Source organism: Monodelphis domestica, chromosome 4 (assembly GCF_027887165.1).
Source record: "Monodelphis domestica isolate mMonDom1 chromosome 4, mMonDom1.pri, whole genome shotgun sequence".
NCBI classification, from domain to species: domain Eukaryota; kingdom Metazoa; phylum Chordata; class Mammalia; order Didelphimorphia; family Didelphidae; genus Monodelphis; species Monodelphis domestica.
In genome coordinates, this window is record NC_077230.1 from 433,068,810 (window position 1) to 433,088,643 (window position 19,834).

The 19,834-nt window shown below is 63.4% G+C and overlaps 2 protein-coding genes across 6 annotated transcripts; both read left to right on the top strand.

The window, feature by feature from the left end:
* Nucleotides 1-821: 821 nt before the first annotated feature.
* On the top strand, nucleotides 822-5,262 carry NAPSA (napsin A aspartic peptidase). Its single transcript, XM_056825612.1, has 9 exons — nucleotides 822-929; nucleotides 1,822-1,945; nucleotides 2,052-2,175; nucleotides 2,670-2,788; nucleotides 3,032-3,231; nucleotides 3,526-3,648; nucleotides 3,740-3,884; nucleotides 4,271-4,369; nucleotides 4,816-5,262. The coding sequence occupies exons 1-9, from the start codon at nucleotides 859-861 to the stop codon at nucleotides 5,023-5,025; spliced, it is 1,215 nt and encodes a 404-aa protein (XP_056681590.1). The 5' UTR covers nucleotides 822-858; the 3' UTR covers nucleotides 5,026-5,262.
* Nucleotides 5,263-7,169: 1,907 nt separating this feature from the next.
* Nucleotides 7,170-19,708, top strand: KCNC3 (potassium voltage-gated channel subfamily C member 3). 5 transcript variants are annotated; one of them, XM_056825584.1, is made up of 5 exons: nucleotides 7,170-8,810; nucleotides 10,332-11,439; nucleotides 15,152-15,343; nucleotides 15,666-15,793; nucleotides 17,692-17,830. In XM_056825584.1, exons 1-4 carry the CDS (start codon nucleotides 7,899-7,901, stop codon nucleotides 15,767-15,769), a joined length of 2,316 nt encoding a protein of 771 aa, XP_056681562.1. In that variant the 5' UTR covers nucleotides 7,170-7,898; the 3' UTR covers nucleotides 15,770-15,793; nucleotides 17,692-17,830. The 5 variants fall into 5 exon arrangements, with proteins under 5 accessions (XP_056681562.1, XP_056681561.1, XP_056681564.1 ...); XM_056825583.1 differs by having other exon boundaries at nucleotides 16,530-17,827; XM_056825586.1 differs by lacking the exon at nucleotides 15,666-15,793 and adding an exon at nucleotides 16,530-16,590 and having other exon boundaries at nucleotides 17,692-17,815.
* Nucleotides 19,709-19,834: the final 126 nt, after the last annotated feature.

The following is a 19,834-nucleotide window of genomic DNA, read 5'->3' on the forward strand; positions in this document are numbered from 1 at the left end:
AGGGGGAGCTTCAAGAGAAGGACCCCCCAAGGGCCTCAGAGATGGCAGGAGGGGCGGTGAGCCCTGTGGCCAGGGGTAAGCTCAGAGCAAAAGAGGGGATCGGATGTGGGCTCTGAGGGCTGGGGACAAGAGTGTGGCTCAGCTCCAGCCCCGGATACTTCTGCTCCTGAGCCTGATTCCTGGACTCCAGAGTGGTCTCCACCTTCTCCACTCTGGCCACTCGCCCAGGCCAGACCCTATCCAAACACTGGGGCCCCTTCCTGGATACTCCTTCCCTGAGAAGGGCACTTGACGTTAATTATTCACTGGCCCCGGTCTGGGGAGGGAGGGCGCACGTTCTGAAGTTGCCCCTTGAGGGGTGGAGGCTCAGAGACCCCTGAGATGACATTTGAAGAGACATTAAATTCCCAGAGAGGGAATCAGTCTAGTCTAATGCCAAATTTTGAGTCCTAGAATCAAAGAACTGAAGAGAAGGGTGGGGCCTTCAAGTCCATCGTAGCTCTTTCCAAATGAGTAAACTGAGGCATGATCACAAAACCATGTCCCCAACATGCTCCAGTGCTATCTCTTTCTGAGAGAATGTGGGAGCCAGAGTGGAGGCACAAGGCTTTGGGGGTGCTTCAAGGTGTCCCAGGCTCTGGGCAGTAACTAAGACCTTAAGGAGTCAGGAGTGGGATGGAGAGATCCTCTGCACTGGGTGGCTCCAGGAGCCCAAGGGTTCTCCTGCCACAGGACTCTGAAGGGCCCTTCAGGCAACCACTCAGCCTTTCCTGTCTTCCTGGAGGGTGTGTCAGGCCAGGGCGGGCTCTCCAAGGAAATATCCCCACAGTCCCCCGGTGCCCTCAGACCTGCCCCAAGATGTCCCTGCACCAGGTCCTGGTTCTGCTGCTGCTGCTTCTGACCTCCACGGTGGTGAACTCCCTCATCAGGTAGCCGGACGCCCCCTCCCTCACCCAGATCCCTTCCCTCCTGCCCCATCCCAGGGCCTTCTCCAAATTCTCTCCCCCCATTTTGGCCAGGCTTTCTCCAGCCATCTTCAAATTGCTATCAGGACTTCCCTGCCCCATCCCTTAAGGGGAAGGTGACCCCCCACCGCACACCCACATTCCCTCTCCTGGCCAGGAGTGAGGAACTAGTGTTGGCAGAGATGGAGAAGGGGAGGCTGGGATTGGCCTTTCTCTGAGCACCCAAGTGCCCAGCACTGTGTTAAGCCACTTAGAAATGCTCTCACAGTTAATTCTCCCAATAGTCCTAACAAGTAGAGGTTTTTGTGATCCCCATTTTAGAGGGGGAGGAAACTGGCGGAAAGGTTAAGTGACCTGTCCAGGGTCATACTTCTATCTAGTAAAGTGTCTGAGGCTGGATTTGAATTCAGGTCTTCCTGATTCCAAGCTGGGAACTCCATCCACTGGGCCAACTAGCTACCTCTATGACTGTCACTTATAGATCTTGAATGTTTTAATTCAATAGAATAAGCATTTATTATAGCACACCCACTATGTGCAGAGCATTATGCTAGTGAGAGTCAACTAGACAGCAACACTCTACTGTGTGTGCAAAATGCCTCAGAGGCCCCAAACAGTGCCTGCCCTGGAGGAGCTTTCATTCCAACTGGGGAATGCCACATGTCTATAGATAAGTGACAGACAAGGAGTTCTGGGAGGATATGAACTTGAATAATTGGGGGAATCCATGAGGGCTTCCTGGAGGACAAAGCCTTTGAACCTCAAAGGCCAAGGGATGTCTCTGGGGGTCTCTGAAAGTTTGCTAGGGTGGGGGTCTTCAGGGGGTGAGCCTGACAAGCTCCCTTCTTCTCTGCAGGATCCCCCTGCGCAGGGTTCCAGCTTTGCCTGGCACCCTCCACATGCTGCGGGGCTGGAGAACCCTCACGGCCCCTCTGCCCAAGGATGGAGTAATTCTTGTGCCACTCTCCAACTACTTGGATGTGAGTCCTTTCCCCAGCAGAGTCCGAGGCCCACCGCCATTTGTCACCCCATCTCTGTCCCCTCTGCCTTGTGAGGGCCCCTTCTCAGCCTCCCCTCTCTAACCAGGCTCAGTATTTTGGGGAGATCAGCCTGGGGACGCCCCCTCAGAACTTCTCCGTCATCTTCGACACGGGCTCCTCCAACCTCTGGGTGCCGTCTCGCAGATGCAGCTTCTTCAGCCTGGGTTGCTGTGAGCAGTTGGGAGGGTGGGGGGACTGGCTGGGAGGCCTCAAGAGGAGAAGCTCGGCTCTGCCTCTTACTTCCTGTAGGACGGGGATGCGTCCCTTCCCTTTCAGAGGCCTCAGTTTCCTCCTCTGTCTCTAGGGGGCTTGGACTAGACACTAGGTGGCTTGTTGTGTGCCTGTGGAGAAGTCCCTTCCTGGGTGGGGGCCTCAGTTTCCTCCCCTGTTGAATGAGGGAGCTGTGGGTGCCAAAGGGATGCCTCAGCACCCCCAAAGCAGCGGTTCTCTAGGCAGGAATGCTCCGGCCTGCCTCACTTCCCTGGAAGGACCCTGCGCTCTGGGCCACGTGCTGGACAGTTCCATGGGGCAGCTGGGGCAGGTGGCCTCCAGGGTCCGAAGAGCCCTGAGTTCGGCCATTGGAGGGAGAATCGGGGAGGGTGGCTCCCTCCTTGGTCAGCCTGGTGGGCCTCATTGGGGCTCCCCTCTCCTGCCTCTGAGCCAGGGTTCCACCGGCGCTACGACCCCAACGTTTCCAGCTCCTTCCGGCCCAACGGGACCCAGTTCTCCATCCAGTACGGGACAGGGAAACTGGACGGCATCCTGAGTGAGGATCTACTGACTGTGAGCCTGGGACCTTTGGGGCTGGGTTCAAACTACAGCCATCCTCTGCTAGCTGCAAGGCCTTGGACCTAAAGCCTCTGCCTCAGTCTCCTCCTTTGTAAAATGGGGATAGCGGCTGTACTCCCTCCCCCTAGGGTTCGGCCTGCGCTCCGGGGAGAGAAGGATCCTGGGAGGAGGGGAGGGGCTTCCTGTGTGGGCTGCTCCCTTCCAACCCCGGAGCCCTTTTCTGTTCTGTCCCCCCAGATCGGAGGCTCCAGGGGAGCCCGCCTGCTCTTTGGGGAAGCTTTGTGGGAGCCCAGCCTGGCCTTTGCCCTGGCCCACTTCGATGGGATCCTTGGCTTGGGCTTCCCGGCCCTGGCTGTGGCCGGAGTGCAGCCCCCACTGGATACGCTGACCGAGCTGGGGCTGCTGGACAAGGCAGTCTTCTCCTTCTCCCTCAACAGGTGCTGGGGAGGAGCAAGCCCCGCCCCTTGCCCTCAGCCAGAGCCGACTTGCCCCCTCCAGCCACTCCAGGAGGGTTGGAGGCGCTGCTTCCCAGGGCTCTCCTCCTCCTCCGCCGCCGCCCCCCCTCCCTTCTGGAGCCCCTGGGGACCTAGGATTTGGGTGGGGATGAAACCTCCTCTGCGTGCCGGGAGAGCTGGGTTCAAATCCTGCTTCCCCACTCGATTAGCTGGGGGACCAAACCCCAATTACCTTTCGGTCCTTCCGGCTCTGAGAATCCCGTTCCTCCCGCACAGGGACCCTGAAGCCGGCCAAGGGGGCGAGTTGATTCTGGGAGGATGGGATCCGGCTCACTACATCCCCCCCCTCACCTTCCTGCCCGTCACCCGGCCAGCCTACTGGCAGATCCACATGGACCGGTGAGGGGGCTAGGCGCCTGGGAGCGGAGGGAGGGCCAGGGCCGCGGCAGGAGCTCACGCCCTACCGCCCTCGGCATCCTTCCGCCCCCAGCGTGGTTGTGGGCCATTCCCTGACGCTGTGCCCCAATGGCTGCGCCGCCATTCTGGACACCGGCACATCCCTCATCACCGGACCCTCCAGGGAGATCGGGGCCCTGCACAGACTCATCGGAGGCTTCCCGCTGCTGGCTGGGGAGGTGAGGACGGAGGGATCGGAAGGGCCCTTTGGCCCGGGTCCCCTCCACGGCCCAGAGAGAAAACTGAGGCAGGCTCTCTCCTGGGAGCTGAGATGGGGTGAGGAAGGAGACCCACTGTGTGCTGTGCGAGGGTGAGCCCTGCGCTCTGGGACTAGAGCTGTCCGAGGTGATGACAAGAGCCCAGACCGGGGTCACAGGAGGGCTTACATTACTTAAAGGCGTCGGGGGTGGGGGGCGCAACGTCAGAGCCCAATGGGCGGCCAGAGGCAAGCCGAAGAGGACTAGATGCTCAGCCGGCCCCGGGCGGGGGTGAAGAACGGGGGAGGGAGGGAGAAGCCCAGCTGATGACACAGCAGAATGGACTCTCCTGGTCCTCCCCCCTCCAGTATCTGCTCTCCTGTGACCGACTCCCCGCGCTCCCAGCCATCTCCTTCCTGCTCAGCGGTGTCTGGTTCAACCTGACGGCCCAAGATTACGTCCTGCAGGTAGGGTGCTCTCTGGGACGGGTGGGCGCCCCAGGCTCACTGCAGCCCCCACCCTCCCTCCGAACTGTGACGTCATAGAAAATGAAAGGAAAGGCAGGAATGGGCACTAGCTTCCGATGACGTCACGGCCCAAGTCCACCGCCCCCTCCGCCCGCAGTGACATCACCGATGGCCGGGCTGCAGCGAGCCGGTCCTATTCTAGGGGGAGGGCAGGTTAGCCACGCCCTCCGTGGCCCCCGCAGTGACGTCACCTCTGGGGAGAGGGCCCAGGACTGCCAATCCTTTGGGGTGGGGTGGGGGGGCCCGTGACCTGCCACATTCCCGGAGCTCTGCCGCCGCCGCCGCCGCCGCCGCCGCCGCCGCCGCTGGGGCTGCTCTTGGGCTGCGGCCGGGGTGACCGCTGGGGGGGGCGGGCCTGCCCAGACGCTCCTGCCCTCGCCCCGCAGCTGGCCAGCGGCCGCACCCGCCTCTGTCTATCCGGTTTCCTGGCGCTGGACGTGCCACCTCCCGCGGGCCCTTTTTGGATCCTGGGCGACGTCTTTCTGGGCCCCCATGTGGCCGTGTTCGACCGGGAGACCGCTCGCGTGGGCCTGGCGCGGGCGCGGGCGCGGGGGGCCCCCCTCCCCTCCCGTCCCTCCCGTCCCCGGGCCCCCTGAGTGGAGCGCACCCCGTCCCTTCGCTGGGGTCCCTTCTCCAGGAGATCCCACGGGGGGCGCCTCAAGGCTCCTCTTCGGGTCAGTGCTCGGTGGTCCTCTCCTGTGCGATTGGAGATCTGAGGGGCGGGGGGAGGGGGGCGTGCAGGCCGGGGCGAGGCGGCGTCTGGTCTCGACAACATCTTGTCCCCTCTTATGCCTCCCCTCAACTGCCGAATAAAAAACTGCGATGTGTCTTTTCCTCTGCGTCCTTCCCTTGGTCCCTCGCGCGCGCCCGCCCCGCGTGGGCGCCGGGCGCCAGCCCGTAGCCTGGTAGAGGTGGGGAAAGGGAGCAGCGGCTGAGTCGGAAAACTACATTTCCCAGCGGGCTTTCGCGAGCCCACCGCGGTCCGAGCTCAGGCCAGCTCCTCCGAAGCATGCCGGGAGCTGTAGTCCCTCGGCCCGGGGCTCCTGAGCTTCGCTCTCTCGCCCCGACCCCTGTGGGGCGGGCTCCCCACTTGACAGGTGGCTGGGCCAGCTCGCCCCTCCCCTGCTCTCCCAGCCTGGGATGCTGGGGTCCGCAGCAGGGGTGGGGCCAGTAGCCCCAGGAGGCTCAGGGGGTGGGATGGGGGGTGGGTGGGTCAGGGTGGTCCCTCCCCCCCACGGGTAGTGATGTCAGACCCTCCCCCCAACTCCGGCCCCCTCCCCCTCTGAGCAGCAGCCACCGCCCGGATCCCGGAGCCGCCGGCCCGGGTCCGAGCCCCGCAGCCTGAAGCCCCCACCCCTCCCCTTGCTCCCTTCTCCAGTCCGGGAGACAAGGCCAGGAGCCACCCCCCCACCCCACCCCCGGCAACCACAACCCCGCCCCCACCGTGAGTACGGGAGGGGCTCGGTGCGGGAGAGGGGGCCAGATTGAGGGTAGAAGCTGGCTGGGGTGGAGTGGAGGAAAAAGCCACTTGAGCCCAAGGAAGGGGACGTGGAGGCGGGGGCGGGGGGGATCAGGGGCTTAGCCCCTCACTAACGGGCACTAGCATCGTGGAGTGATGGAGATCAGGGAGAGAGGAACGGAGCGGGAGAAGGGACTGGGACTGAGGCTAGAGGCTAGAGCAGACGCAGACTGTGGGCTGGGGGAGGGGTCTGCCGGGGAGGCCCAAGGCTCCGATGACAGGGCAGGGACTAGGGGGAGAGCGCTCCGGGTTCCAATCCGGAGTCCGACCTCGGGCAAGTCACGGTCCTCGTCCGCTTCTCGAGGCCCCCGTTGTAAAGTGAAGGGTTAGAGTCCAGTCTAAGGGGGTGAAGCTGGGGGGGCCGTGAGGGACTCCGCGGTGGGTTGTGGTGGAAGGGCTGAGGAACAGACAGAAGAGGGGGACAGGGAAGGGGGAGAGACGGAGCGGGGGGAGGGGGGACAAAAGGAGAGGGAGGGGCTCTAGAGAGGGGCTCAAGACTAGGAGAAAGAAGGAGCCACAGGTGGGGCGAGGGGAGCAGAGACCCCTAGACTAGGAGTGGGGAGACTGAGTCAGACGGACCGAAGGGAGCCCAGGGAGATGGCCTGAGGGCGGGAGAGGAGAGAATGGCGTCCAGGCTACCCGAGGCCGGGAATCCAAGAGGGAGTCGGGAGGAGACTCCAGGAAGAGAGGGAGGATGGAAGATCAGGCGGAGGGGGTGAGAACGGAGAGGTCAAGAACTGCGGGTGGAGATGGAGAAAGTCCAGAGGGATTGGGGTGGGGGAGGGGAGCGGATCCCTTCCGTGGGCTTGGAGTCCCAGAAGAGACCCCGAAGGAGGACGAGCTGCAGATGGCTCTCTGACTGTGGCTGGACTTCGGCTCTTTGGCTCTCCCCATCAGGAGAGCCAGGGGTCAAGCGGGATGTAGCCCCCAACGTCCCGGGCAGGCCCAGTAACCCCCAGGCCAAAGGGAGGCTCGCGGACGTCCTCCCTCCCCTCTCTCCAGCCCGCTGCCCCATCCCAGTTCCACTTTCTGCCCTCTCAGCTCCGGCCCCTCCCCCTGCCTCCAATGCAGCACCTCAGGCCATCCAGGCCCTGCTCCCCAAGGCGGCAGGCCTTCCTCTCTTCCTCCCCAAATCGTCCCCCCTTTCCCCCAGCCCGCCCCTCCCCCTCTCACCGAGGCTGGGACTTGGCTCAGGCAGTCCCCTGGCTTTGCTGGCTGGGTTCCTTCGTGCTAGGGCGAGGGGAGCCAAGGACGCCTGGGTCCTGGGGGTGCTGGCCGTGGCGGCTCTCTCCAGTTCCCCCAGCACACATCCCCGCGGGGCCAGGGGCCGGGGGGGGGGAGTCACGGACTGGCATGGGGTTAAGAAGGGGCACTTCTGGGTGTTCGAGGGGACCCAGAGAAGCCGGGAGTCCGGGAGGGAGGCCACCCCCCACCCCGACTCTGCGGTCTGGGAGTGAGCCAGCTCCTCAGTGCGGCGGGCCGGCCGGGCGGGGGTGGGGGTGGGGGGCAGAAGAGGAGTGAAAGACGCAGAGCCAGAGGCCTAGCGAGCTAGCCGCAGAGGAGGCTACAGCGGAGAGGGGAGGGAGCGGGGCAAAAGGGGAGCACACGAGTACCAGGTAAACACACCAGATAAGGCCCGAGGGCTTCAAAAGCTGCCCGGGAGCGTTCCGAGTGAGGGCTGCGTGCGGGAAACGAGGCCGTAGTGAGGGGGAGGGGGGTGGCCCTGACCCCCTCCTCTCTATCTCTGTCTCTGTCTCTGTGTCTGTCTGTCTGTCTCTTCCCCCGCCCTCCCCAGGTCCGCCTCCTCCCGCCTTCAGGGCTGCGCAGCCTGTGGGCCGGCCCCCCAGCCCCCTGGGACCTTTAAGGGCGGGGCCTCAGTTATAGCCCCGCCCCTCACGCCCTGGGGCAGGCCCGGGCCCCGCCCCCGGGCCGGCGGTCCCGCCCCCTCCAATGCTGAGCTCAGTCTGTGTCTCCTCCTTCCGCGGGCGCACGGCGGCCAAACAGCAGCAGCAGCCGCCGGGGGCGCAGCCTCCTCCTCCCGCTCCTCCTCCTCCTCCTCCTCCTCCTTCTCCTCCTCCTCCTTCATCGCCGCCGCCGCCTCCTACCGGCCCCTGCCCCGGCCCCGGCCCCCGGGCCGGCTCCTCTCTCCCCGCCGCCGCCGGCCCCGGCCCCGGCCCGGCTCCTCCTCCCGGGCCGCCCGCGGGGGGCGCGCCATGCCCCCGGGGCCCGGCCATGGGGCGACACGGCGGCGGCGGCGACAGCGACAAGATCGTGATCAACGTGGGCGGCGTGCGCCATGAGACGTACCGCTCGACGCTGCGCACCCTGCCCGGGACGCGGCTGGCCGGCCTCACGGAGCCGGGGGCGGCCGCCAACTTCGACTACGACCCGCGCAGCGACGAGTTCTTCTTCGACCGGCACCCGGGCGTCTTCGCCTACGTCCTCAACTACTACCGCACGGGCAAGCTGCACTGCCCGGCGGACGTGTGCGGGCCGCTCTTCGAGGAGGAGCTCGCCTTCTGGGGCATCGACGAGACCGACGTGGAGGCCTGCTGCTGGATGACCTACCGGCAGCACCGCGACGCGGAGGAGGCTCTCGACTCCTTCGAGACCCCCGAGCCGGCCGCCGCTGCCGCTGCCGGGGCGCCCGCCGGGGGGGCAGCCGCGGGGCTGGGTGACGACGAGGCAGGAGGCTTGGACGCCGCAGGAGCCGGTGGGGAGCTCAAGAGACTCTGCTTCCAGGACGCGGCCGGCGGGGCGGCCGCCGGTCCCGGGGGGGCCGCCGGGGCTACGTGGTGGCGCCGCTGGCAGCCCAAAGTGTGGGCGCTCTTCGAAGACCCCTACTCGTCCCGGGCGGCCAGGGTAAGGAGGCCCCCCACAGCAGGCTGCCCCCCCCTGCCTCCCTGCCCCAAGGCCCCCTTAGGCACGCACGGGACTGCCTGAAGGAGCTCCCTCCGCTCCTTGGCAAAGGCCAGCCAGAGCCCCCGGCTCAGACCCGCGATGGCCCTACAAACGTTTCCCGAGCCCCTAGGACACCACTGCAGGACCCTCTGCCCCTAGAGACCCGCCCCCTCCTGCCCCGTGCAGCCCTTACCCCTTGGAAAAACTTTCCCTGACTTTTGCACCTCCCTCCAGGAGTTCTCTGGGCTCCGGAGAGTCCTGGACCCTTCCCTCCTACTCCTCTCCCAAGATTCCAGCCCCAGGTGCCTCTTCCTGTCCGAGAAGAGAGGGGGTGGGGGATAGGGCAAGAGGGTGGGCAATCGGGCAGCCTCCGAGGTCCAGGACCTGTCCGTTCCCCTCCCCCCAGGGCTGGCTGCGTCCCGGGCCAGGAAAGGACAGGGAGCCGCTGCAATGCCGCATCCCCCCCCCCTCCCTCTTTCTCCTCCCCTCCCCCGGGGGGCTGCGTGGAGGAGGTGGCTTGTACTCCCGGGGAAAGTTAGGTCCCAGAGAAACGCTGAGTATGCAGGACTGAGGGACGGGGAGGGGAGGGGGGCACGTGGCTCTTAGATCCCCCCTCCTCCCCGTGACCTCCTTTCGGGAGAGCTGCTGAGGGGCGGGGCTTCCCCTTCCTCCCCTCAACTCTCGAGGAAAGAAGGAGTTAAACTCGCTGGGGGTGCAGAACCGCTTCTGCAGCTGCGTCCTGCGCTGGTTGCCCCTTCCTCCTTGGCTCCCCTTCCAATCCCGCGGAGTTAAAATGGGGGGGAGAGGGAGGCGGACGAAGGCTCCGCAGCTGCGCAGTGCGGCGCCGGTGGGGATGGGGTTAAGGCCAGGCCGATGCTGCGACTGCGCAGTGCGGCGGGAGCTGTCCGCGGTGCTGGATCCGCCCCGCCCCCACTGCGGTGCCGCAGCCTCCACCACTGGGGGGGGAATCCTGAGCATGCGTACTGCGGCGCCCCATCACTCCGCTCACTGCGGAGAAGAGGGGGGGAGGAAGGGAAAGGGGGGCGGGGCGGGAAAGGAAGCACTCCGAAGTAGAGGGAGATATGCCCTAGCCCCTAACCCCAGAGGGGAAGGGACCGGCCCAAGGTCACCCAGCAAGGCACAGTAAGAGCCTCCCGCACCACCTACGAGACAGACGGACACGAAGCACCCAGAGCTTGGTCTGCAGAGCTGGGCTCCCAGGGTGCCCATCGCTTTCTGGCTCAGACCCCAGGGTCCCCTGTTCCACCGGCCCCATGAGTGAGAGGGCTGTGAGCAGCCTTCAGAGCCGGGGTCCCTGCACCTCGCCTCGCCCTCGAGCCAACCTGGATCTGAGGGGTGAAATGGGAATTTCTGTGGGCCCCTCCATCTCCTAAGGGAGGCCCCAGGTTGGCTGGCTCCTCCAAGAGGTGGGGGGGCCTCGACGTCCGTATCTGGGGTGACCCTCTGCTCCCTCCCCCACAGTATGTGGCCTTCGCCTCACTGTTCTTCATCCTCATCTCCATCACCACATTCTGCCTGGAGACCCACGAGGGCTTCATCCACATCCACAACAAGACTGTGACTCAGGCGTCCTCGGTGCCCGGTGAGCCCCCCGAGAACGTGACCAACGTGGAGGTGGAGACGGAGCCCTTCCTGACCTACGTGGAGGGCGTGTGCGTGGTGTGGTTCACGTTCGAGTTCCTCATGCGCGTCACCTTCTGCCCGGACAAGGTGGAGTTCCTCAAGAGCAGCCTGAACATCATCGACTGCGTGGCCATCCTGCCCTTCTACCTGGAGGTGGGCCTGTCGGGGCTGAGCTCCAAGGCGGCCAAGGACGTGCTGGGCTTCCTGCGCGTGGTGCGCTTCGTGCGCATCCTGCGCATCTTCAAGCTGACGCGCCACTTCGTGGGGCTGCGGGTGCTCGGCCACACGCTGCGCGCCAGCACCAACGAGTTCCTGCTGCTCATCATCTTCCTGGCGCTGGGCGTGCTCATCTTCGCCACCATGATCTACTACGCGGAGCGCATCGGCGCCGACCCCGACGACATCCTGGGCTCCAACCACACCTACTTCAAGAACATCCCCATCGGCTTCTGGTGGGCCGTGGTCACCATGACCACGCTGGGCTACGGCGACATGTACCCCAAGACCTGGTCGGGCATGCTGGTGGGGGCCCTGTGCGCCCTGGCCGGCGTGCTCACCATCGCCATGCCCGTGCCCGTCATCGTCAACAACTTTGGCATGTACTACTCCCTGGCCATGGCAAAGCAGAAGCTGCCCAAGAAGAAGAACAAGCATATCCCCCGGCCGCCCCAGCCAGGCTCCCCCAATTACTGCAAACCTGAGCCCCCGCCCCCGCCGCCCCCCGCGCCCGGCCTCCCCCACCACCACAGCGGTCTCAGCCCGCCCCCGCCCGGCTCCTACCCCCCGGGGCTGCCCGGGCCCCCGGGCCATGGCCACGGCCACGTGCACCCCGGGCTCCTGAGGGGCGGGGCCGGGGGGCTCGCGGGGATGGGCCTGCCCCCTCTGCCCGCTCCCGGAGAGCCCTGCCCACTGGCTCAGGAGGAGGTGATTGACATCAACAGGGCAGGTGAGGAGGGGGAGGGGCTCCACAGGAGAGAGACACTAAGAGCCAGAGGCTGGCACAGAGCTAGAAGGGCCCGCAGAGGGACTGTGGGCAGAGAGCTGGAGAGACAGAGGGGCTGACAGAGCTACTACAGGCCAGGCGGGATCCCATCTGCCTAGCGCGCCTGAGGCGCCCCTTGCGGCCAAGCGCCCTGCTGAGTATTGGCAGGACCCCAGGAGGAAGGAAGGAGAGGGAGGTTGGGAGGTTTTGTTTCCCAGTCAGGAAACTGAGTCTTCAGAAGGAATCTAGGGATTCTGGGGGCGGGGTGCAGAGGCCCCAGGAATGGCCACTCACAGAGGGACGCTTGGGAGATCAGAGAAATGGCCCCTTATGGCAGACAAACCCAGAGGGTGGAGAAGAGAGGCGCCTGGCCTCTCTCTGGACCCCAGAGACATCCCCAAGAAAAGAACGGAGTCGGGAGTGGGGGGACCAGAGAAAGAAGAGCCAGAGAGCCCCAGCCAGGGGAAGGGTGGGGGTCTCCAGGGAGAGGCAGGAGCTCATCTAAGAAAGGGAAGGAGGGGACCTGGATTCCTTCCCCACTTCAGCCAAAGTAGGTCAGTCACGGGGGTGGGGCGGGGGGAGAGGGAAGACAGCAGCCCAGGCCCCATCCCTTGGCTGATGACCCACATTCACACCAATTAAAAATAACTCTCTGTCCCCTCCTCCCCCTGGGGCAGCTTCTGTCCTCCCCCAGACTGTCGCCTCTTTCTTCAGGTCTGTGCACCCTCATCGTCCTTCCCCTCTTCAGGATCTCACCTCTCCCCTCCCCCTCCCATCTGCCCTCCCTCATCCCTACAGAGCAGCCAAATGTTCCGTTGGACAGGGCCTCTGGGCAGCTGGCCCAGTGGGGGCCTGGACTCAGATCTCTGCAGAGCAGAGCCAGTGAGGGCTTGAAGACTTCCAGTGAGTAAGAAGCCCTTCCCTGTGGGTCCCTCCCACCTTGGGGCAGCAGAAAGACTCCGCTGGCTTCTTAGCTGTTGCCCCCACTTCCTCCTGCCTGTCTCTGGGGGCCAAACAGCCAAGTCAAACCCCTCTTTCACAAGACAATCCTTCCTGGAGGCCAGCCAGGGGAGCCCCTCCCTGCTGCCCTGCCTCCCAGCCTTCTTGTTTCTAAACAGCACTGATTCTCCTAGAGATGGCCTGGACTAGCAGACCTCCCTCCTCAGCCCTGGGGCTCTGTCCACTGTCCAGTTCATTCAGGTGCTTCCTCTGAGGACGGCCAGCCTGGGAGCTGATGCCCTCTCCCTTGCCCAATATCCCATTCCAGTCTTTGACTCATCCCACATCATTGACTTGTATTGCCTTTCTGGTCCACCAGAAGTAAACTCACCCTTCTTCCTGGGAGGGAGGTGCTATTAGGACCCCCATTTTACAGACGAGGACACCGAGGCCCTTGCCAGCTTTGAGGCCAAATTTGAACTTGAGTCTTCCCTACTCTGGTGCCCCCACGATAGCCCAACTATAAACCACCAGCGGATTTCTAGTTTGTTCATCCACCCAAGCTGCCCTGCAGCCATCCCTCCCCACAGTGTCCTGGCGGAGTTGGCCTTGGGGAATTCATGCTTAGAGTTTTCATTTTCCCCCACTGAGGTGAAGGCTCAGCCCAGTGCTTTGGCCTGGCAGTTTTCCACCTTTCTGGTCTCTTGCACTCTTCGAGATGATTGAGGACTGGTGTCCCCCCCTCCCCACCTTCTGGCCATCATCTTTCCTGTGGCACAGCAGAAGTTTAAGTCTTAGCCCTGGACCCCGCGGATCCCTGAACGGTCTCTGGGCCATGCTTGGCAATCACATGCTCCTTTAGCCTTCCCTGGGGAGAAGCCAGTGAGGGCTTGAAGACTTCCAGTGAGTAAGAAGCCCTTCCCTGTCAGGGTCCCTCTCTCTTCTCTGGCAACCATTGGACCAGCCAGCCTGAAGCAGCCCAGATCCCTGGGTGCCTCCACCCAAGAGTTCCTCAATCTCAGTGTAGCTCTGATTTCTCTCTCCCACAAAGCCATTTGAGGCTCTGTCAAGTGTTTCACTGAAATCTGGGTAAACAGCACCTCCTGCCTTCACCTGATCTGCAGTCCTGGAACTTGTCAAAGCAGGAAATAAGCTTATTCTGGCCCATCCTGTGATTCTGGCTGTATCCCTCTCTTAACACCCTAGTCACACCCTCAGCAAACCACCACACCTTTGAAAGTAGCCCATTCTACTTTGGGAGCATCCTCAGCACCAGCCTCCCCTGGGGCTGTCCTCTAGGGCCAAAGAAGGAGTCTGAGCTGCCTCCACAGGAGATTCTGCCCTCCTTCCAAAGCTCCCATGTCATGGGATCAGAGTTGGAAGGGGCCTCGGGGATATCTAGGCCACCATAGGATAAGGAAACAGTCACCCAAGGTAGTATGGGAGCTCTTTGGGGAAATCTGAACTCCCGGGCTCTTCCCCTTCTTCACTTCTCTTCCTGCCATCTCTGATCACACAAAGGAGGCTAATCCCACCTCTGTGGTTGTGGAAGTTAGGACAAAGCCCCTCACTCGGTGCTTCCTATTTTGTAAAATGAGAGAGGTGGACCCTCTCAGGTCCCTATTAGCTCCTGATCTAGGATCCTGTGATCCTAAACCCTCTTTCATGTGATAACCCTTTAGATTCTTGGAGACAAGAATCTCAGCTCTCTCAGCACCATGCCACCCTGCCATGGCCCAGTTCCTTCCTCAGGATCTCTATGTAAGCCTCTTTACTGTCCTGGTGGGGCCCCTGGGGATGCCTTTGCATGCCAGGCACCCTGCCACTTTCTTCACTCACTATGCCCTGGATCCTCCATGTCTTATTTGCCTTATCTCACTGTCCCAGTCCTCAGACATTCTTCCATCTGCCCACCCTCTTATAGCCTGTGTTACATCATACCTCACTCCCCACTTCACACTCCTAGGAATTTCTGACCCTTCTAACCCTCTTCCTTTCCCTGTCCTGCCTTCTTCTCCTTCCCCTCTCCTCCCTTCCAGCTCCATCTCTTTCCTCCAAGTCCTGGAACCCTCTCTCTTTCTCTCTGTCTGTCTCTCCTTCACTCCCTTTGCTCTCTCTCCTTTGCTCTCCCTCTTCCTTTCTCTTCCTCTCTCCCTCTCTCTTTCCTCTCCCTTCTCCTTACCCCATCACTGTACGACTTTGCTCAAATCACTTACCTTCTCTGGGCCTCCATTTTATCACTTAAAGAGGTGAAGCTAGATGTAGAACTTGAAGGTCCATCCATTGGGTACAAGCCCCTCATTTTATAGACCAGGAAACTAAGGCCCATGGCAGTGAAACTCCTGGTCCAAGGTCACAGAGGATCCTCTGGCTCCAGGGCTCTTGGCACCCACCTGCCTCTTTTTCTCCCTGGACCTTAGTCTCCTTTTGTATAGTCAGACCAAGTGACTGAAAGTTCTAGATGCCTTGAGCCTCTACAACTCCATTCATACTCTCTCTCTCTGTTTCTCTCTCTCTCTCTCTCTCTCTCTCTCTCTCTCTCTCTCTCTCTCTCTCTCTCTCTCTCTCTCTCTCTCTCTCTCTCTCTCCCTCCCTCCCTCCTTCTCTCTCTTTCTCTGTCTCTCTCCTGTCTGTCTCTGTCTCTCCCCTCTGCTCTCTCTTTACCTGTCTCTGTCTCTCTTCCTTCCATCTCTGTGTCGGCTCTGGTTATCCTCCCACCTTTCCTCTGGGGCACCAGACCCTCGCCCCAATGGGGACCCAGCAGCTGCTGCCCTAGCTCATGAGGACTGCCCTGCGATTGACCAGGCAGCCCTGTCCCCAGAAGACAAGAGCCCCATCACCCCAGGGAGTCGAGGCCGCTATGGACGAGACCGGGCATGCTTCCTGCTGGCTGATTACACAGCTTCCCCAGATGGCTCCATCCGAAAAGGTAAGACCTTCCCCCTGCCTAGGAGCCCCTGCCCACCCCAAGGTGCCCCAGAACCCCCAAGAGGCCCTTTTTGGGGAAGAAGTCAAGAACATGGGGGAGGGAGTGGAGGCCAGGGATGGGGAGATACTTTCCTGCCAGGGCGTCCAAGCTTCCATCCCCGCCCACCCCAGTGGGGCCCCACTCCTGCTGCCACCTTCCCCCACCTCCTCCCCTCCCAGGCCACCTCACCACTGCTCCCCTCATCTATTGTTTTGTTCCATCTCCATCCTCTCCCCCCTTGACTCCCCGGCCCCCTCCCTGCTACCTCCCCCCCAAAACTCAGCCACCAGTGCCCCCCCGCCGCCCCCGCCGGAGTGGCGGAAACCTGGCCCACCCGGCTTTCTAGCCGACCTCAACGCCAACGCTGCGGCCTGGATCCCCCCCTAGCTGGACGCTCCCCCAGCCCCCCTGGTAAGTGATCCCTGGCTGGCTGTCCAGGCTCCTCTCTCACCCCCGGGACCAGCTCCTCCCCGACTAACACCCACTGTCTCCTGACTGACTCGCTGCCAGGCCTTTGGCCGCCACCTAACTCATGCCCTGCCCCCTGGGCCTCCAGCCACAGGACTCATCACCTGGACTCACGGACCCTGGAACTAACAAGCCGCCTTGTGCGGGCCTCACCCAAGACCTCACTGGCCTCCAGCTTACCCTGCTCACCCCCCAGCCCCAGGCACCCTGTTCTCAGCTCTTTCCTTCTGGTGCCACCTTCCCCACCTCCTTCATCTTCATCTCCATCTGAGCCCTCCTCTCCCCCCACTCCTTTGCCTTCCTCCCTCCCCTCTCATCTGCCTTGTGGGGCCTCTGGCTCCCCTCCAGGGATCGGGCGGGTGTGGAGAGCTGGGGGGTGGGTGGGGGTTGGTCCTTCACAGCTTCCCTTCCCTTCCCTCTGGCGCCAAGATCCATTCACTGAGCACAAATATTGGCCGGAGCAGATGGGCCGACTGGACCCTCCAGCGCCCCCCAGTCGGCCCCAGCTCCTCCTATATTTGGTGTCTCCGGCCACCCCCATTCTGCTGCTCTTCCTCTGCTCCCCGGAAACCACCACAGAGGAGGATGGAGCCCCAGGGGTCTGTGCCCCCACTCCCCAACATCGAAGAGGTGTTGGGGGCCCCCTCCACCCCCTGTGACTCTGTGTTTCTGTCCCCAGCTCTTGTCACCGCCTGAGACCTCTCAAGATCCGTGGGCCCCCCCCTGCCCCTCTCCCCCAGGTCAGCAGCTGGGATTGGCTGGGAGGGGCCCTCACTGTAACCCACTCTTAGAGCTTTCTAGAGAAGCTTCCAACCTGCTCAGAGTACCCAGGTACCCCTTTAGCACTCTCAGGACACCCACAGCCTTTAGACCTTCTAAGGAACTTCCGAGCCCCCCACCCCTTAGAACCTCCAGCCCTATCTCTCCCCAGCAACGCCCCCCCCCCCAGTCACGTCATTAGAAGTGCCCCTGCCCAGGCCCTTCGCCAGAGCGGAGCTGCCACCAGCAGCCCCAAAGCCTGGGGGGCCAAGGAGCTCTCCAGCCTTCCTTCCCGAGGAGCCACTTGATATTGCCCTATGGCAATGGGCCCTCTACTTTCCAGACATAACTTTCCCCCAGGCTGTCCTCTCAGTGCTCCCTCTGGTGGCCTCACTGGCCTTCCTAATGGGGTGCTTCTCCCATTCCTTCCCCTGGCCTCCTGCCTTCATGCCCTTGCCTCCCCCCACCCCCGTCCTCCAGCATGTGCCCCAATCTCTGGGGAGGAGAGACTAGCCAGCATCCTGCCCCACTCACCCACACCTGCAGCTTCATGCCCATATCACCTCATCATTCGCCTTTTGCCCGTCTTCCCCCATCTTAGGCAATGGAACCTGGGGTAGGGAACTAGCAGGGAGAGGGCTGGAGGGGAGCGGGGAGGGCCACAAGCTCCAGTCTGCCGCCTAATCCTGCATCTCTTCCCCCCACCCCAATGTCTCTGTCCCCCCTTTCTGGCATTGACTGTTTCTCTCTCTCTCTCTCTCTCTCTCTCTCTCTCTCTCTCTCTGTCTCTCTGTCTCTCTCTGTCTCTCTCTCCTTTCCCTCTCCCCTCTCCCTCTCCCCTCTCCTCTCTCCCACCCTCCCTCCCCTCCCGGTCTCTCTGCCTGCCTTCTCTCTCCTTTTGTTGTGTTCTTGGGACGCTGTGTGTCTCTGTCTCCGTCTCTGTGTCCCTCCCTCCTTCTCTCTGTCTCGGTCTCTCCCCCTCCCTCTCTATTTTGTCTCTCTTTCTTTTGGGTCCTGCCATGTCCGGCCTGCCCATTGTCCCTTTTCTGTGTCTCTGGCCCGACCCTTTCCCACTCCCCCAGGTTACGAGAAGTCCCGCAGCCTGAGCAGCATTGCAGGGCTCAGTGGGGTGTCCCTGCGTCTTGCCCCCCTTGCCACTCCCCCCGGCTCCCCGAGGGCTGCCCGCCGTGCCCCCCCTGCCCTCCCCTCCATTCTTTAGCCCCCTCCCCCCTCTGGGGGACTCAGGGGTGGTGGGGACGGTTCCAGGAATGGGGGTGGGGTGGTATTTTTAAAGGGTCACAAACAATATGCAATTGATATGACCGCCAGCAACCCCGCCCCCCACTTCCTCTAGGCCCCCCGAAGGAGGGGCAGAGCCTCAGTACCCCCAAAGCCTTCTCAGGTCTCCATGAGCCATATCGCCCCCTCCCAAGTCCACTCGCTCATTGAAATGTATAAATAGGTGAGAACTTCGCTGGGGAACTTGGGGACACCTTCTGGCTGCTCCACCTCCGCCCTCCTCCATCTCCGTGCATGCCCCCCGCCCGATTCTCTGCAAGAGCAATAAGCCGCCTCTGGCCGCATGCTGTGTCCCACCCTAGAGCACCCGGGCCACAGGGAGTTGGGGGGCCCTCCGCCGCCCTTCGCAGCGTGGAGGCCGCGGCAAGTCTGAGACAAAGGGAGCAGCTGCGGTGGGCGCCGGGTCTGCCGGCTGGGGGTGGAACAGGGGCTTCGCTTCGCCTTCCGGAGGTGGGGGGTGGCTGGCTGCTGGGCCCAAGGTGACTCGTCCAGGTCCCGCCCCCCAAGGAGCCCCCAGCGTCTTGCTGGACCGGCTGCCCGCTCCCTCCCGTCCCCACATCCCTCACACTAACTCGGGAGGTGCTGGGGGGGGGGCGCCGCCTGAGCCCTGGAGCGGGTCCTGGGGCTGCGGCTGCATGTGCATGCGCTCCCCGGGCACGCTGCTCCGGCCCGGGGAGGGGGGCGGGCCGGCAGGGCGCCCGCCCCCCTCCCTAGTCCATCCCACGCGGCGCCCGCCCCTCGCTCCACCTGTCCAGCCCAGCAGAGCGTCGTGCCCCTGCGCCCTCCCCTCTCCCAGGGGGCGGGCCGGAAGCGTCCCTTCCCGAGGGCCCCGGAGAGAATGCAAGCCACCGCCCCCGGGTTGGTAAGCCGAGGCCCTGCACGGCCCCAGCCCCTTCCGCCGCTCCTAGACCCGCAGAACTCGCCCCGGATCCCTCTCCCCTGCTGGGGAGGGGCAGGAGTTTCTCCTTATGCAACGTTGCCTATGCAAGGGGCTCCTTGGACACCCCCGCCCTCCTCTGCCTTCCACCCCTGGGTGCCCGCGCCTGGGAGAGCGAGCAGGGCTCCCTGGATGCCAAGCGCCAGGCCGGGCACCTGCAGGCGGCCGGAGGGGCTGCCTGGGGCCTCGGCGGGGAAGGAAGAGAAGTGAGGACAATCGTGCCAAAGGGTTAACAGTTCGCCCCGCCGCCCCCCCCCCCCCCCCCCCGTGGAGCCCCCGGCCAAGCTTTCAGTTCGCTTTTTCCGGAAATAAACTTGGATCAGACGGGACGGGGGAGGCAGCACTTGCCCTCCCCCCGCGCCCCGGGTCTCCCTCTGGCCGCCACGCACACGCAACCACACGCATGATATGCATGTCTGCGGATGCCTCCCCTCCCCACGCATGACAAGGGGCAGGGGGGCGGATAGGAAGGGAATGTCGGCCCCCCTTTCTGGCTAGGCCGAGAGCTCCCAGGGACGGGGGGAGGGCAGGTCATGGGGAGGGGGCCCTGCGCTCCCGCTCCGCCCCACACATATAGCAATAAAGATCCCCCGCCCGGCTCCAGGGGGCCCACAGGAAGGGGGAGGGGTGGGGGTGGGTCGGGGGCTCTCAGGGATGGAGGCGGATCTGAATCGGCTGGGGGGGAAGGTCTGCAAACTTCCAACTCTGGTGCTAATGGGGGGTGTCTCCCCCCCACCCCACGTCTCCCCCACTCCCCGCCCAGGGGTGCATGACCCGCGAACCAGCAGAGCCGCCCGCTGCAGACGCCGCATGTCACACCCCTTCCCTCCCCCGAACAAATAAAAGACTCCCTTTTCATTTAAGTGGACGTGACGGCCCTTTCTGGGGGGAGGGGCGGATGCCCATCGGCGTTCCCGGCCCTTTCTCTCTCCTCCTTCTCCCGGCTTCCGGGAAAGCCAGCAGCTCCGTAGACGTTTGGGGGTGAGGCC

Bases quoted from the DNA above. Each gene is read 5' to 3' on its own strand.
- NAPSA (XM_056825612.1), top strand. From the start codon at position 859: ATGTCCCTGCACCAGGTCCTGGTTCTGCTGCTGCTGCTTCTGACCTCC. The intron at 930-1,821 runs GTAGCCGGACGC...TCTTCTCTGCAG, and splicing joins GTGGTGAACTCCCTCATCAG to GATCCCCCTGCGCAGGGTTC. The intron at 3,232-3,525 runs GTGCTGGGGAGG...CCTCCCGCACAG, and splicing joins TTCTCCTTCTCCCTCAACAG to GGACCCTGAAGCCGGCCAAG.
- KCNC3 (XM_056825582.1), top strand. From the start codon at position 7,899: ATGCTGAGCTCAGTCTGTGTCTCCTCCTTCCGCGGGCGCACGGCGGCC. The intron at 11,440-15,151 runs GTGAGGAGGGGG...CTGGGGCACCAG, and splicing joins GATTGACATCAACAGGGCAG to ACCCTCGCCCCAATGGGGAC. The intron at 15,344-17,691 runs GTAAGACCTTCC...CCACTCCCCCAG, and splicing joins AGATGGCTCCATCCGAAAAG to GTTACGAGAAGTCCCGCAGC.